The 16,446-nt window shown below is 39.0% G+C and overlaps 1 protein-coding gene across 4 annotated transcripts in view; it reads left to right on the top strand.

The window, feature by feature from the left end:
• The window catches only part of RFTN1 (raftlin, lipid raft linker 1), a 95,657-nt gene that overhangs the window by 57,749 nt on the left and 21,462 nt on the right, over positions 1–16,446 (top strand). For all 4 annotated transcript variants that reach the window (XM_064704592.1, XM_064704590.1, XM_064704591.1 and 1 more), the window contains exons 5-6: positions 6,347–6,761; positions 10,881–11,084. In XM_064704592.1, the coding sequence (XP_064560662.1) occupies positions 6,347–6,761; positions 10,881–11,084 (619 nt within the window). The remainder of the gene's footprint in view (positions 1–6,346; positions 6,762–10,880; positions 11,085–16,446) is intronic.

Genomic DNA, 16,446 nt, shown 5'->3' with positions numbered 1-16,446 from the left:
CTCACTGAATCTTTGTAGCGTGTGGCCAGCAATGTTCACTCTTTGCCTTCAGTGAAGGAACAGGTGCTAAAAGTGAGGATTGAGAAGAATCAACACATCCAGAACAACAGAGGATGAGAGTGGTTTCAAGACCTGTCATCTAATGAAATACGCTGAAAGGAGCAAGTGTACTCGCACCGTGCTGCACTGCATGTGTGGTGTGGTTATATTGTTCTGCATTGTTCTCAGGAGTGAATACAGTGCGAGCCAGAGAGGAATTTCAAGTTGTCAATCTCACCCCTTTCTTGGCTCAAGTAGCAGATGTGTGGCTTGCTGTAATTTAGTATCTCCTGCAGCCCTGCCTTAAGATCCCACCTTGTGTTTCTTTCGGCACAGCAGTAAGTTGCAGTAGCTCCTCGCTTCAGTACATTTCTTCTCCCTGTGCTGTTTGTGGCCTTCAGTTCCCTTCTGCAGAGGCTGCTACCAAGGAACATGTTGTAAAACTGCAAAGCTTGCTTCCTTGTCCAGTGCCTTATTCTCTATCTTGTTCTAGTTCTTGTGCCTCTGCCACAATTGCAGTGAGATGGTAAAATGGCAGATCAATGGTTTGGGATTATGGCAGCATTTTCCAAGGCATCCCTCCAGTGTTTTATCCCTCATGGCCTATTTTGATGAAATACTTCCGTGAAAATACTTGATAATTTGAAAACTTGAATGTAGACTGGGATTTCACTCTCTAAAAGCTACATTTATATTTGCTTCTATGTATATGAATGCGAACTATCTATCTCAAATACAAAATTTGGTGAATGTCTAAACTGGAAAAGGTTAAAAATGCATGGGAAGTACAGGCTTAAACAAAGGAGCATTCTAGTCAGAAAGGTTGCATGGTTTGGAAATGTGCAAGCAGTGAAGCAGTCCTGAGTAATAGGATAGAAAAACTATGAGCAGTTGATACTTTGCTATTAGATTAGCAGAATTATTTTTTTTTGTAATGTGTTACTAGAGATACAAAAGTACCAGAGTTTCAGAAGTTCTGAGTCATATAGAAAGAGCTAAATCCTCCTTTAAAACCTTAGCTAAGCTTAGTTGGTTTTAAAATAAGCAGTAAACTCTTGATGGCTGTTCCTGTCTTCCAAGGAAGGAGCATGTGAGACCTACAGAAAATGTAAGGGGCAGACTAAAAGCCTGTCTTAATTTTAAACATCTGTTTCCATAAATGAACAAACTGGAAGGGGGATGTGCAGTGTTTATGATGAAACATGTTTTACTAAATATTAATGAAGGAGGACAGATTTGGAAGACTGTAGTCTTGAGCATACTTTCCCAGTTCCATCTCCTGGCATGCAGTACATAGCATTCTCCTCAAACCACAAGATTGTGTTTTTTTGCATGAAGATCTCTGCTGCTGTCTGTTTCCAGAGGAGATTTGCTTGAATCCTAAGCAGAAGGTAGAGAAATGAACTGATCTGGTTTCTGGTGCATATTATGACACCTAATGCCTTTAACATTGTTCTTTTAAAAACAACAACTGAACAGACAAGACCTTTCTTTTACTAAGACAATTCACACTTGGTTTGAATAGACAGCTGTGAGCAAAATGTTTCCAAGGCCATATGTTTGGCCATCAGTAGGATTAAGTAGCAGTCTTTCCCAAAGTTCACAGCAGAGCTAACTAAATGAATCTGACCATCAGAAAATCAGTTCCTTGCTCCTGGAAAATGACCTTTCTCTAAGAGCATTTTTGATATGTGTGTTCTTCATAAATTGTTTCTGGGTTTCTATGAAATTCTTTCAGTACCTTGTTATATAATGAACCATCTAGCAAACCTACTTATGAAATGTTCAGTGCCTAAGTCTTGAAGGTGTTTTTTTCCAGGTCTTCAGAAAGTGTAAGCCTTGAGACCATTTTGGACTGCTCAAATGCCTTGATGACATTAGTAAAACTGCTTTTTCTCTGAAGACATCTCAAAAATATCCAGCTCCTGGATATTTTCCCTTAAAGAGTTAAGGGAAATTCCTAACACTTGCTAAATAATTTGTTTGAAATTCTTGTCTGGGAGAGATCCTCATTATTAAATTGCTGTGTGTTGTTTGACATTTTTATTGATTTTGGTGGAATACTACCCTGAGCTTGCTGGAAGTGTTTGATTTTCTGTGTGCTGTCCCACAGGGATGTTATCAGCATCTCCTTGTAAGCAATTGCTGAAACTGACAAAAGTGTATGATTCTGTTCAGCATGGGATCTATGTCCTTGAGTTTCCATATTTATAAGAGTACCATCATGCTCACTGTCAATAGGAGATTATTATGGAGCTGACAATGGAGCAAGAAACACGGAATCATAAGCATTTTATGGGCTGTACAGTGGAATTGATAAGTGTTTTTACTCAGAATAGATTTGAAATGAGAACCTGTATGTGACTGTTCAAAATGAGCTTTTGAACGTGGCTTCTGACATGACTGAGAGCTACAGAGTAAAACAGGTACTTTCCAAAAAAGAGGATTTTATCATTCTGCCATGCTGTTGCCAGGTGTAGTTTTACAGATCTTTAATTTAGACTGTCATCCATTTTCTAATTAGGGTAGGGAACCTTCAAGAGAACCAGAAATATTTAAAAAGATGGGACATAAATTGCTACATCAACGTAATGTTTAGTGACACTGCTTTGTGCTGCTGATGGCTCCTTTCTTCCAAATGCAGTATATAAAAATAGCGGTCAGGCACTTCTGAAATAAACAATAACACTTCCCAAATGTTAAGAATGTTAACACAAGTGCCCCAGCTAAAATTCAATTAAGGTAGTGACATCAGGGTTGGACACAGTGCTTGTTCCTATTCCTTCTAAAGTTCGTGGGAAATTTGATATTTATTTCTCAGACAGCGAAGGCTGAATCTGTCATTTTTTTCCCCTTGGGGAAAATGCCAGGTTTCTAATCAAGCAAATTATAGGGATGACATTAAATTGTTAAACTGCCTTGGCCCTCTGTACACATGAAATTTCACCCCTTCTTTAAGCAGATTCTATTTTTAAAGGGCCATAAATCCAATTTGTTGCAAGCCAGTTGCAAATGAATTTGGATGTACCCTCTTGGGGGTTTATCCAGATTGAAATAAATGAGTTAAGTTCTGCTTCTGTGGTTGAACAATAATGTCCTTTGTGATGGAGATCTGGTCTTGTGTTTGTGGTTAATATCATCCAAGCAGCGCTTTATGAGGCAATGAAAATGTTTCTGTTCCCATCTGGGGAAAGAAGCAAAGAATTTTTTTTTTTAATTTTGTTGGAATTTCCCTTTTCAAAATTTCCCAAGATGTAAAGGGCAAGTATATAGTATATTCGAGGTATAAAAATTGTCATAAAATAGTTGATGTTAGTATTGATCTCCTAGCATAAGGGCATTCTAAATCTAGATTTTTGTCTGATCTGAAAAGTGGTAGAGATGTAGTTGTTTTTATGTTTTTTCCTTTCATTTAGTCATACAATGCAGTGTAACAGACTTTTGTTAGTGCTCTACACTGGCACATAAAGACAAGTAATGAAGTTATTTATCTGATCTGGAATCTGTCTTGGGTGACCCTGTCCAACTAGCATCACGTTCTTCCCATTCACTTCAGCTTTACCCCTTCTTTCTCCCATTCTTTGCCTTCTTTCTGATTCCCAGCACTGCATCTGCTGAGATGTTTGCCCAGAAGGCAGTGACAGACATAACTGTCTGTGTGCTCCAGCACAGGATGCTGCAAGGGGGCCCAAAAACTGCAGGTGGCTTACAGAAACAGTCCTTCTGTCCTGTGTATCTCCTGGGCACAGCCTCTCCAGTTACTGAGGTCTGGGTTTGGTTTTGTGGGGCTCTTTTGTTTGTTTGTTTTGTCGTTTGGATTAGTTTTTATTTTCTTTTTTTTTTTTTAAGTTCATATATTCAATCTTTGAAATACAGGAAACAGAAAATGTGATTCTATTGGATGGCATGATTCAGTTTGGATGTGAAGGCAACTAAAATTTCTTAATATTTAAGCTCTCAGCAGGATTTTGAAAAACAAATTGCCAGTGTAGTTTGAATGTGTTCAGCCTTTACACTTTCTGATGAAAGCTAGCTTCTTCATGGTTTTGTGAGAAGTTGAAAGGAGAGACTGTGTCTGCTGATACATCACTTTCCTGTTCTGCATCACACTTTTGATGTAGCATTTCCTGCTACATTTGCTTTCTTGAGAATAATGAGATGCTTGGTTCTGCCATATGTCATTGGGAAATTTTGAAAGGTATATTTAAATAAGATTTTGTGTTCTGTATTGTAAAGTATTACAGTATTAACAGTAATTAATTACAGTATTAACTTTGTTGGGAAAGGGCCTTGAAGATACAAAGTATTTTTTCCAACTTCCCTGTTAAGCTGTTTGGCCAATACAGGTAAGACTGCAATCTGGTTTTCAGTTCCTCATATTTCTATTTTGAGAACAAGAGCCTCAAAAGAAACACCTCAGCTTCAGGTACTCTTTAGAACAATCAAAATTTTTTTGAGTAAGCTGTAAAAACATTGCTACAGGATCTGTGAAAGTTGTTCTTTCTCCTCCCTATCACAGCGTGGGAGTCTGATGTAGATTGACAAGCAGACTTTTGACCAGGAGCAGTAATATTACCACATATGTACTGTCCTCAAACTCTCTAACAGTTGCATACTAGTTAGATTTCTATAATTAGCTGCCCTGCAACCTACTAAACAAATGTAGTGTTGTGTCTGTACATGAGTGATAGGAGATGAAATGAATGTGTAACTCTATCACTAACGATATAAGAAAGTATTAATCAAGTTACAATGGAGAGTGTGGACCATTGAGCACATTATAAATGCATCTGTCACTGATACTCAGTTAAACCTTCCTAAGCAAAGTAAAAGCTAACTTTCTTTGTAGACAGATACCCTTTTGGCCAGGATACTGCTAATGGTATTTTTATTGTCCTGTTTAGAAATGAGCTTTACTTAAGTCAGCATCCCATGTTTCCCAGGCTAAACACCTGTGAACACCATTGCCTTGTTTCCTGGAGGCCTCTGTTTAAATTCCTGTGATCATGAAATGAGAAGTTAATTTAACATGGAAAATGCAATAGTGGTTTGAAAAAGGAAGTTCTTGTTGATTAGGCATCGTCTGCAGGTTTGTGTGTTCGGAGCAGCAACATGTTACCAGGAAGTAAATGATTCATTTAAAAAAAAAAAAAGATGCAGAACTGAGCTTCCTCTTAAATTTGAAAAAGATACAAATTTCTTCCTTTTCACTTGCTACTGAAAAAAGCCCCACTGAACTGTTTTTCCTCAGTTCATGCTAACTTGAGCATAGGCAAAGAATTTATACACTTTAACTCTTTGGAATTGTGTTATGCAGACAAAGTGAAATTATTTCTCCATTCTCAAGGCATTTATTTCTGAAAGATTGATGTGTATTTAGACTTTACATTATGTGAAGAGTATACATTAAATGGAAGCCTGTTCATTTTGGTGAATGATTTTGATAAATGAAGCAGTAGACACTCATATGTTTTCACAGAAATCTGTCTCGCACTCACACTTCTCCTGGGTTTGAGGAGTGTGAGGCTGATGACTCCATAGTGCAGAATCTGCCTGAAAGAGATTTCTATTTCTGCTTCATCTCAAACCTTTGTTAGCTAATGCTGCCTTTAGCTGATTGTCCTTACTACTAGCTCAATGCTTTTTTTTCTTAGGATCTTTTGTGATCTGATTCCTTAATTTTCCTTCTTTACCTGAAGTTTAAAGGATTAATGATAGAGCCTTTTAGTTTCCTTTTTTTTCTTCTTAGCTCATGTCACAATGCCTTTTTCTATTCTGAGTTCTGCATCTTCCCCAAAGTGCTGTATTAAAATAGCTTTGCTTTTATGCGCTCGTTATGTGAAAGTTTGCCATTTGTGTCTCAATCCAAAATAGGACAAACAACAACTGTTGTTATAGAATTAATAAGCTTTTCCTTGCATAAATGTCATAATCACACACCTAATACAGCAGAAGATATAATAATATGTCTCCAATTTCTTATGATCAATGCAAAAATATTTTTGTAAGAAATACCACTTCTAGTATTTTATTATAAATTAGATTTGTCTCTTGTGAAGAAATATGTGGGCATTTTCTCTTCTTTCCTCCCCCCTCCCTTCACATTATATCAGATGGTTTGGGCAACTTTTCATCCTGCTTCTTTAGAATGTACCTTTTTATATAAATGCAACATGACAATTTCTAGTGGTAGTGGACAAAAGTAGCAAAATGACATGCTGGTTGCCTTAAAAGGGTGTTATTTTCTGTGTTTCTATTTAGCTAAGACAGCTTGACAGTTAAAAATCTAATCTTCTTCAACTTGTAGATTCAAGATGCTGCAAGTCAAGGCTTGAAATTTGTTGGAATTATACCTCAGTACCATTCCCAAAAGAACTGCCTTGTCAGCGCCTCCCTGACACCTGCCAGTAACAACTCTGTGCAATCAAGAGATAATAAAAATGTTTCAAATTACCCCGAGGATCATGCTTCACCGGATGGCGAGAAAATAGACAGCACTGATGGATGCAGTACTCCAACTCAGAGTGAGCAAAGTGCTGACCAGTGTGCCACATCCAGAGAGGGCTGCAGAGGTGAAGGACAGGCTACTGAAGAGCTGAATTCCAAATCTGTGAAGGGAAGTGAAGAGCATGAGAACCTGAGTGTGAGAGAAGCAGCAGACAAGACGAATGGACTTGCAGAGAATGAAACGCCAGCACGATGTTTAAAACCACTTACTGGCAGTAAGTACTGCAGTGACCTCTTGTACATAAAAACCAAGTTAAAATTGCCTCAATTATGTTCCCAGCTCCTTTGGGGGGTGGGAATGCAGGGGGGACATTGCCACTGGAGGTAGTGAAGAAAAGATGCCCCAAATGAACCACTTAACCTGATTTTAGCGTGGTAACTCAGTTCACAACAACTGAGCGGGAGTCAGATGGCAAAGGAAGAGATGATATAGGCAGGTGCAGCTTTGTTGTGGCCCATATGTATGCCTGAGTGTGAAGACTTATTTTTGTCTGCTGTTCAGCTGAACTGGTTCATTTTTGTATTTGTTGCCATACCCTGAGAGCTCTTGATCTTTGTCTCCTTTTTGTGTGTTTGAATAAAAAGCCCTGTTAATCTGCCTGACAAGCTTTTGCAGCCATAGAAGGAATAATTCACAAAGGCTTATCACAGTTAGCCCCTTTGTAGCAGGTGAACAGATAGCTGGAATTAAACCACCTCAGGAGCAGCATGAATACATGTGATCTGGCCTCTAAAGTCTCCTAGTATCCTACATTCAGTGTGGGGGTCAGTGCTTCAGTCAGAATTGTAATAACTGGAAAACAGCAGTTATTTTTGTTAATCTTCACTAATTCAAAATGTGGGCTTTCCACTTTTTAAATGTCATTTTATGCCATCAAAGACCACAAGTCTCAGCTGAGATCTAAAGTACCCTTCTTAAGGTGTTTGTTGCTCAAAGGTTACTTTCCGTAGCAAGAACTGTAGGTCAAAATAGGATGTAGACCAGAGCAATTTAGAAAACTAAAAGGAAAAATATTCTTGCTTCTTTTCAAGTTTAAGCCTCAAAATACTTTTCTGTGTTTGTTTAAATCCAAGAAAACTGTTTACACTCATTTCTCTTACTGCTTTCCTTAATTTCTTTACAGGCTACAAATCTATGCAGGGGGAATGTAGGTGAAATTTCTAAAGCTGGGTCTGTCCTTGACTTTTATTTATCCCTATTCTCTGGACTTTTCATAGATTCAGTCAAACAATCCTGTCCCTTTGGGAATTGCCTGTATAGGACCCAGAATGACTTTACATTGTACTCCTTGGATTATTGTCTGGTTTCCGTTGCAGTTTGGTGTAGTTAGCTTTTGGATCCAATTTGCATCACACTCTAGTAACTTCCAACATAATTTCTTCAGTTTTTGTTGGGCAAGGGGGCACCCAGATAGGGTCAAAGCTTAGCTGTTGTTTGAGCAATCCCTTCTCTTCTACAGCCTTAGAGGTGGGTTGTCCCAACACTTTATTTTACACATAAAACCTGTCTTAGTTTTATAGTTAAAAATTAGTTATCTGCAAGTCTAGCCAGATCAGTTCTCTCTTTTTTATATGCTATCTTTGAGAGAGTTAACTTAGCAAGTTTAATCATCTCTTTGATGCTATTTCTCTCCTTACTGAACCCTGAAATTCTTTTGCTGCAAGTAATCATGTTCTTAATATTTCTGCATAATGTGAAGCTGATCACCTCCAGTCTTCCCAACTTTTGTCTGTAACACCCCAAGATTGCTGCTGTTTTGCCAGAAAAGAGGGTTTATTTCAAAAATGTATTTTAGCTTCCTCAGTTATCTTTGAGTGCTTTTTGGCTTTATTTTTCATGCATTTTTTTATTGCTGTTATGCAAATACTTTCCAAGACTGAAGGTCTGAGAAGGCAGTTTTATGTGATAGCTCATCTAAAGCAAAATTTTTCCAAATCCTGTACAACACTGCTGATTTCTTTTTTACTCTTGAATGAATTTTTGTTATTACAGCACTCCCTTTTCCTCCCATGGAAAATGTATTTCAGTTTTTTGGCACCAGTTCTCCATCCTTCCTTGGGAGTGTGAAGATTGAAAGCATCAGGTGATTGTTTTTTTTCCCTACGTATTCCATGGGAAGTTACCACTCTTGAACTGCTTCTCCCCTACAAAAAACTTCAGGAAAAAAAAAATTTCTTACTATTTGTGGGATCTTAAATATGTTCTTTATTTTGGGTTTTATACTATTCAAGTGTTACTTTTATGCTTCTTCACTTGATTCCTGAATGTTTTGTAGTGCTCATTTGCTTCCCCCATTTTTAAAAGGCTTTTCAACACAATGTTGAATAATATTTGCCTGATATCAAGGCACAGATATTGCAATAGTATGTCCAAAAGTGTTGTGTTACTTAGAACCAAACTGAAGAGTGTCTTTGGCCATGCTTGAGGATCTGGGGTCACTGGTGAAAACTGTTGTCAGTAGTGATTTGGGTTAGACAATACCCTAGACCAGGTTGTCCAGGGGTGGGGCAGTCACAACTTCCCTGAGCAATCTGTTCCAGGGCCTCACCACCCTTACCATGAAGAATTTCTCCCTAATATCTAATTTAACCCTGCCTTCTTTCAGTGTGTAGCCATCACCCCATGTCCTATCTCTACATGCCTGGTACAGAGTCTCTCTTCAGCTCTTTTGTAGAGTCAAAGGTAGGTTCCCTTCAGGTACTGGAAGGTTGCTCTGAGGTCTTTCCAGACTGAACAGCCCAAATATTCTCAGCCTTTCTTCATAGGAAAGGTGCCTCATTCCTCTGATCATCTTCGTGGCCTCCTCTGGACCCATTGCAAGTGTTCTTCCTGTGCTGGGAGCCCAGAGCTGGGTGCAGAGCTCCACGTGGGGCCTCACCAGAGCAGAGCAGAGGGGCAGAATCCCCTCCCTGGCCCTGCTGCCCTCACTGCTCTGGATGCAGCCCAGGGTAGGGTTGGGTTTCAGGGCTGTGAGCACACATTGCTGGGTCATGTCCAGCTTCTCATATCAGTGTCTCAGTATGCACCAGAAAGATCTCATTTTCCAACAAAAGACTCTTCTGGGGGTCAGAATCAAAATGATGAGAGAAGTATTCTGTGTGTGCTTTTCTTGAGGTAGGACTATCATAATTTCATTCTTTCTAAACAAGTGGTGAACAGCAAGAGGATTCACATTAATGTTTATTCCTTTCTACTCTATTTAAAACATAGTTCATGTCTGAGATCATTAGGTCTCTTTTCATGTTGGTTATGAGCTTCCAGCTCTTCTCTTCCAGTGCTACCAGCCTGTTTTTGAGCATCTCCCTTCTGATATCTTTTTCAATTTACACACTGCTTCTTGCTCAGTGATGTTTGTTAGAGAACAATCTTAACATTTCTCTTGACATCACTTTCTTTACTTTTGCTTGAGGTTAGAACCTAATAGCTTGGAAACAAGAGGAGCTTATTGAATGAAGGGATTTCATGTAATGCCTTTACCTTTCATATTAATATATTTGGGGAGAATGTTTGGCATTTGGAAGTCAGTAGAAATTCTACCATTTATTTCCATGTCCATTAATAAGTAAAATAGTGTCCAAAATTTTTTGTTGGTTATTTTAATTATGGTTACACCCTTCTGAGAAGGATAACTGCTTTTAAAGTTGATTGCAGTTTAGGACTGTGAAAGCTCAGCTTTGCTGTCAGCAATGACTTTTTTCCTGTAAAAAACTGCTCCTAAAATGTACCGGAGGAGACATGGAAAAGAGTCTAGAAGATGTGCTAATTTTTAAGACCCTTCACAATTCCATTTTTAAAATTAATTTGCTGTTGTGTTAATGTCTCACCTTGGCTCAGATCCAGAGTAAATCAACAAAGCAGCTACCAGAGTCTCTACATGAATGATTCATTGCATTTTCTTGAGATGAGACTGCCATTGGCTTTTTCCATGCTTTTGTGTTATCAAAACGGAGTTATTTAATACTTTAATGGCTGTGATCTACAGAATGCAGTTCCTTCTAAATTTGCAGTAAGATTCCATGTTTGAACTGATGATTCCCATGGAGGAATGTTGCATCAGTATTCAGGTATTACTGTCTTTAAATGTTTTATTATCAACAGTGAATCCATTGTGAGTAAGAAATACTGTAAAAGCAAGCAAAATACTGTATTTGGTCTTGAGAAAGTCCTGCTGTGTTGGACTGCAGAAGTGTGTTGAGGAGGTAACCACATCCCAAAGAATTGTTTGCTGTTGCACAATGTGATTAGGCAACAGCAAACAGTGGATTCTGCATTGTTTTGGGTGAAATTTTATGACATGGTTGTTGCATTATTCCATTTTTTTACTCTTTGGTAGAAGTAGAGATCTTCGCTCTCTTCAACAAGCCCCAAACTCCACAAAAATGCAGCCAGTACTACACAGTGACTATCCCTATGAGGATCTCCAGGAATGGGCAGACTGTCAACAGCTTAGAAGCAAACTGGCTGGAGCACATGACAGATCACTTCAGGAAAGGAGGCTCGCTGGTCAACGCCATCTTCAGCCTTGGAATGGTAAATGGTATGGAAATTACAGAAAGCATTATGCTGTGATTGTTTTCCTTTCTCCTCTAATGGAGGTCGTTATCTTTGAAGAGAAGTTATTTGGGAGCTGCTTTAATATAGACTTGGGGTAGATTTGTATTAGATCAACCTCTTTGTGAAATGGAATGAAAGTGCAGAAAATATTTTGGCATTTGAATAAGGAAAACAGATTATGTATTGTATTTTTATGAACATACTAGAGATGATTTTGTAATTGCAGAAATATACAGAGTTAATAAACAGTACCAAGTAGAAAGAATTAAACTAATAAGATTGCAAAACAGATGACCTAAATAGAAGGGGGACTTTGCTGTCCAGCCAGACACTGCATCTGGCTCTGATTGCAGGCCGGTACAACAACTTGAGTGTTATCTGGCCAACAAGAAATCAGTTAATTCCTGTTCTCACAGAGACCCTTTCCGCCTGGATGGCACACTGTTTTACAAAATTATCTTCTGTGTTTGTTTCATCTTACCTGTGAGTGATGGATAAAGGTCTATTTTAATTTAAGAAGATTAAAAATCCTAGATTTTTGCATGTTGTGGAAGAGTGGCAGGGGGTCCACCTTAGTACTGTTGCCAGTCTGTACCACACTCATGGCCATCATGGCTTTGAAGGCAAGCCTGTTGTACAGAGAAAAACTTGGGTGCATGGATCCAAGAGACATAACCAAGAAGCCATGAGAGCAATTCAAGGGAAGTACTTGGACATAAAAATGTTGATGTTGCAGCTGGATTAATTTTATTGGAAAATTATGTGACTGGTATACTTCATGGTTAAAGTGCTTATGGCTGAATCATTCGCCTAATTTTGGTTTGTTTTGCATTTTTCAAAAGGACTGTGGTAACCCAGAGATTGCACATTCCTACTAAGATTAGTTGATTTGTACATCAAAATTATAGGGGAGCTGCTTCCAGAGCATCTTCTTACTGTTGGTCTGAATTCCAGAACCCAGGATAAAAAACAGGAATATGACTCAGTTCTGGTAAAAGTCAATCAGGAAATTAACAGGCAATCCTAATTTTTCATTTTACAAACAAGTAGCAAAAAATGGGAAGGTCTAAAGTTCAGCTGGTGGAATGCTTTCACACAGCTTCCTGGAAAGCCTTGTAATTGCTAGTTAACTCCCTTAAAAACAAATGGTCATTTACTTTATGTATATAAATTGCACAGAGGCAAAGCTAATTGGCTCTATCAGCCTCAGTTATCAGACTCAGTGGGTTTTTTTAAATAAAATCTCCTTGTCAGTTCACTCTAAAATGTTTTAAACACAGCATTTTTCCGTTATTTAAACTTTTAGAGTTCATTTACATAGCAGAGCCCTGTGGGAGGTTCATGTACTTGGATACCAGAGTGAGGAGTGCTGGATAACTGCCTGTGGACATAGATAAAGTAGGCTTGAGTACTGGCAGTAAAGTTTCAATGCAGTCAGGACGACAAATTATGTAAAAGTAGGCAGATTCAGGATTAAGTTAGATTAATGATTGAAGAAGAACAATTAATAAACATTTTTCTTAGCATTTCAGGGTTACAGGAGGAACAAGTTTTGAAATCAAAAAGCTGAAACAAGGTTTCTGAAAGTGTATTATGCTGTTGTAAGAACATTTACTAAGAGTATCTCTAAGTTGCTATTAATTGCAGTTAAACGTTTTATCATTTAAATCCTAAGTTTTTTCTATGCTGCAGAGAAATGGAACAGCTTTGTCGCTCATATGCCAGTCAGTACCAAACAACACAGGGCAGGCACAAGAGGAGAAGTAGGGGTCTGAGGGCTTCTCAGCTCCTCACTTTTTTCTAGACTTCTGTGGCAGCCTGTCCAGCTCTTCATATCTCGTCTTATTCACTGATTAATCCTCTTCCAAATTAAGGTAGTATCAGAATACTTTCTTTAATTGGCCATATCACATTTCTTTGTTCTGGGGGCTGATTTTCTTTTTGGCTTAAAGTATGAATTCATTATTTTGCTTATTAGACTTAAAAGCAGGGTTATTATCTTCTTCTTTTCCCCCTTGTCCTTGGAATAACCAATGAAGTGAAGATTTCCAGATTGTCAGTAGTCATAAATCTGTTTCTTCCTTCTGCTAACAGTTTAATAATTAGTCTTTAAAGGAGTTTTAAAGTTCACGGGTAACAATTGTTTCTTTTTGCTTATTGTACCAGATAATTATAAACAGAAATACACACAGTTGCTGATCACAATATATAAACCATGCAGAGTTACACCATATATTAAATGTATTCAGATTTTGCTGGTAAGTTGGAAACAGGAGCCTGCTTGGTCCTTGAATGTTCTCATGTCGGCAGATAATAGTTTTTTATTTAAATTTGCACCTCAGTTACTTGCTGGTGTTTTTCCTGCAGCTCATGTAATTGATAATTCTGCCTGTAGTCCCAGGTGTAAACTGATCCTGCCTAGTGATCTAGAGTGACCGTAGGAATTCACCCTTGCCCTCTTGTAGTGAGAATGGAGTCTGTAGCAGCAAGCTACAGATTAATACCAAATGGAAAGGAAGTAACAGGTGGGTCGTCTTCTTTCCTGTAACAGCAAGTCTCCAGTCAGTGCTGTGAGAAGGCAGGAACAGTCTCAAACCTCTTCAAGGTCATATTTTGATATCTTAACAGAAAAATCACAAGCCTGCTCATCTTCAGTTGTTTTGAACTGCAGCTCTTTAAGTGCCTAGCGTTTTTGTATTTGTTGTACCATTCTGTCTGTGAATTTTCTGCCTTTCAAACCTAGAAAAAGGCAGCCAAAAAAACAGCCAGAAAACACTGACAGTACTTAAACACAAAGCAAATGAAACAAAATGTGACTTTCTTGGAAGAAGAAAGTAGTCAGGTTTTTAAGAGGGTCCGATTGATTGTCTCTGTCATCTGTCTCCGACAGAGATGAGCCGGCGATGCCTTTGACTGATTATTGTCACCTTAGCCACAGACGTACTGGGATTTTTATCATCCATATGGAATTATTTTCTCTGTTTGTGCTGAAGGTGAAAAGATCCAGAAGGGGGGAGGAATACAAATATGCAGCAAAGGCAGACATTCAGGTCACGTGCCCCATAAAGCCCCAGAGAGCTAGTTTTCCTCATTGAGAGCAACAGCAGCCTAAAGGTTAGTTTTCCTCGATAAGGAGAATTTGTAGTTCAAAGACAACAGGAGGAAAATTGTTGCCTGCCAAGACAGCTGTCATGGTAAAGTAAGTAATCTTTTCCCATATACCTCCTGTAAATCAGAAGCAAGAACATCAAAATACATTTTTGTCAATCTAGCTACATCAAATATTTATACAACCCAGTGAAAATAGCTTTTTGTGCACAGTAGGAAACCTTAATAAAAGATGCAGTGGTAATGGAATGTTTTCAGAGGAAGGACATTGATTGTAACCTCTACTTTTGTAGCCTTTTCTTTAAGAAAGAGTGAAAAGATTGGGAAATTCAAGAGTAGATATTGGGAAGTGATACTACAAACAGCAAAGTCAAAATGTTTTGGTTTATTGGCATTTCTTACTGCACTATTGCAAATGGATGAATATTTGGAATTTCTAACAAACTTTTAAACTTAGGCTATGTTCCAGGAGCTGAATCTTGAAACAGGACATTAACAAAGGAGACTACAACTGCATCAGAATCAGGAAATATTTTATATAGCAAGCAGTAAAACCTGGAAAGACCTGCTTACCATGTAAACCTTTAGATGAGTGATCTTTGTAGGCAGGTTAGGTAACATCCAGCTGAATAAATGTATCTGTAAAGTCTGCCCTGCAGGAATCTGTGTATGAGTTGTCACCCTGAAGTGCCAATGTAATCAATGGAAATCTAGGCTTGGACTGATATAGTCAGTAGGATTTGTGTTGTGATCCACCTCATCCTACATGAGGATATGCAAAAAAGATCAGATACATCCAGGTAAGACTGAGATACTTGGTGCTTCCTTTGCCTTAGTCTTCACAGACACAGGCAGAGGTTGCACCTATCTGTAAAACAAAGGCCAAAAGGACAAACCAGGGATCACTGAGTGGGTCCTCTTGGAACTCGTGGACACATGAAGGAGAGGACAGTGACTAGGGACATTCAGCATGGATTTAAAAAGAGTAGAACATACTTGAAACTGATTGTCCTCTATGATAAAATAGCAATTTGTAGGTGAAGAGAAAGCAGTAGATGTCATTTTGGGTGAATTCATCAAGGGAGTTTGGCAGTGGCTCCCACAGTATTTTCTATCCAAGCTTGGACCATGCAGCCTAGGTGGGTAAAAATCTGGTTACATGGCCAGACTCAGAGGGGTGTGGTTAATAGGTCACAGTTTATGTGGAGTGAAAAGTGGAGTACCACAGAGATCTCTCCTGGGGCTTGTTGTGTTTGACAGTTTTATCAGTGATGCACAGGAGGCAACGAGGCTTGCTTTTGTCAAAATTGTGGATGATCCCATACTCAGGAGACAGCTGATGTGCCTCAGAACTGGACTGCTGTCCCAAGGAACCTGGGCAGGCTGGCAAAACCTGACAGCAGAAGCTGTTTGAAATTCCATGAGAACAGATGTCCTGCCTCTGGGAAGGGAGAGGCTTTTTCACTAATCCAGGCTGGGGGCAGCTTAGCTGGGTAGCAGCTCTGTTGAAAGGTCCAGGGGAATTTTAGTAGGCAGCAAGCTGAAGATAAACCAGCAGCTGAGAGAGTTAGTTCAGCCTGGAGAAAGGACAGCTTTGGGGGACCTACCAGTACCTGGCAGTGCCTATGAGAAGACAATCAAAAAGGTGGATCCAGACCCTTGATTGTGGCTGTGTGGTAGGAGGATTGGAAAAAATGTACGTTAATTGAAATGAGAGGTCCTTTTTTGGATATAAAAAACCTCTTTCTCATAATGAAAACAGTCACTCTCTGGAAGAGGCTGCTCAGGAAGTTGTGCCATCTCCATTCTTGGAGATTTTGAAGATGCAGTTGGATAGAGCCATGAGCGGTATTGTCTGCAGTTGTATTGAACCTGCTTTGAGCATGTGGTTGGACTGGAGGCCTCCTGGAGGTCTTCATCCAGCTGAATTATTCTATGAGTCTATGAAACTGTTGGATCAGATGCATCTCATCTAGTGCCAGCTCTAGAAATGTGACTGTCAGCTTAAGTTGCTCTTAGATCTAGAGCCCTGTGTGATAAAGGTTCTGCAGACTGAGTGCATCTAGCTGTTTCTTTGCCCTTCCACACCTCTGTGTAAGAGATTTTCTGAAATTCCTGCTGATCCTGACAGCATAGCATGGGTTGTAAGTGCCTTTTCTTCAAACCATGACCCTGCTAGCTTTCTCTCTGCTGCATTCTCCTCCCCATTATTCTCAGCATCTCAAATGCTTCACACG

This window comes from Zonotrichia leucophrys, chromosome 2 (assembly GCF_028769735.1).
Source record: "Zonotrichia leucophrys gambelii isolate GWCS_2022_RI chromosome 2, RI_Zleu_2.0, whole genome shotgun sequence".
In the NCBI taxonomy this organism is placed as follows: domain Eukaryota; kingdom Metazoa; phylum Chordata; class Aves; order Passeriformes; family Passerellidae; genus Zonotrichia; species Zonotrichia leucophrys.
The sequence above is the reverse complement of the archived record's forward strand: the minus strand, read 5'-3'. Positions and strand labels throughout refer to the sequence as shown.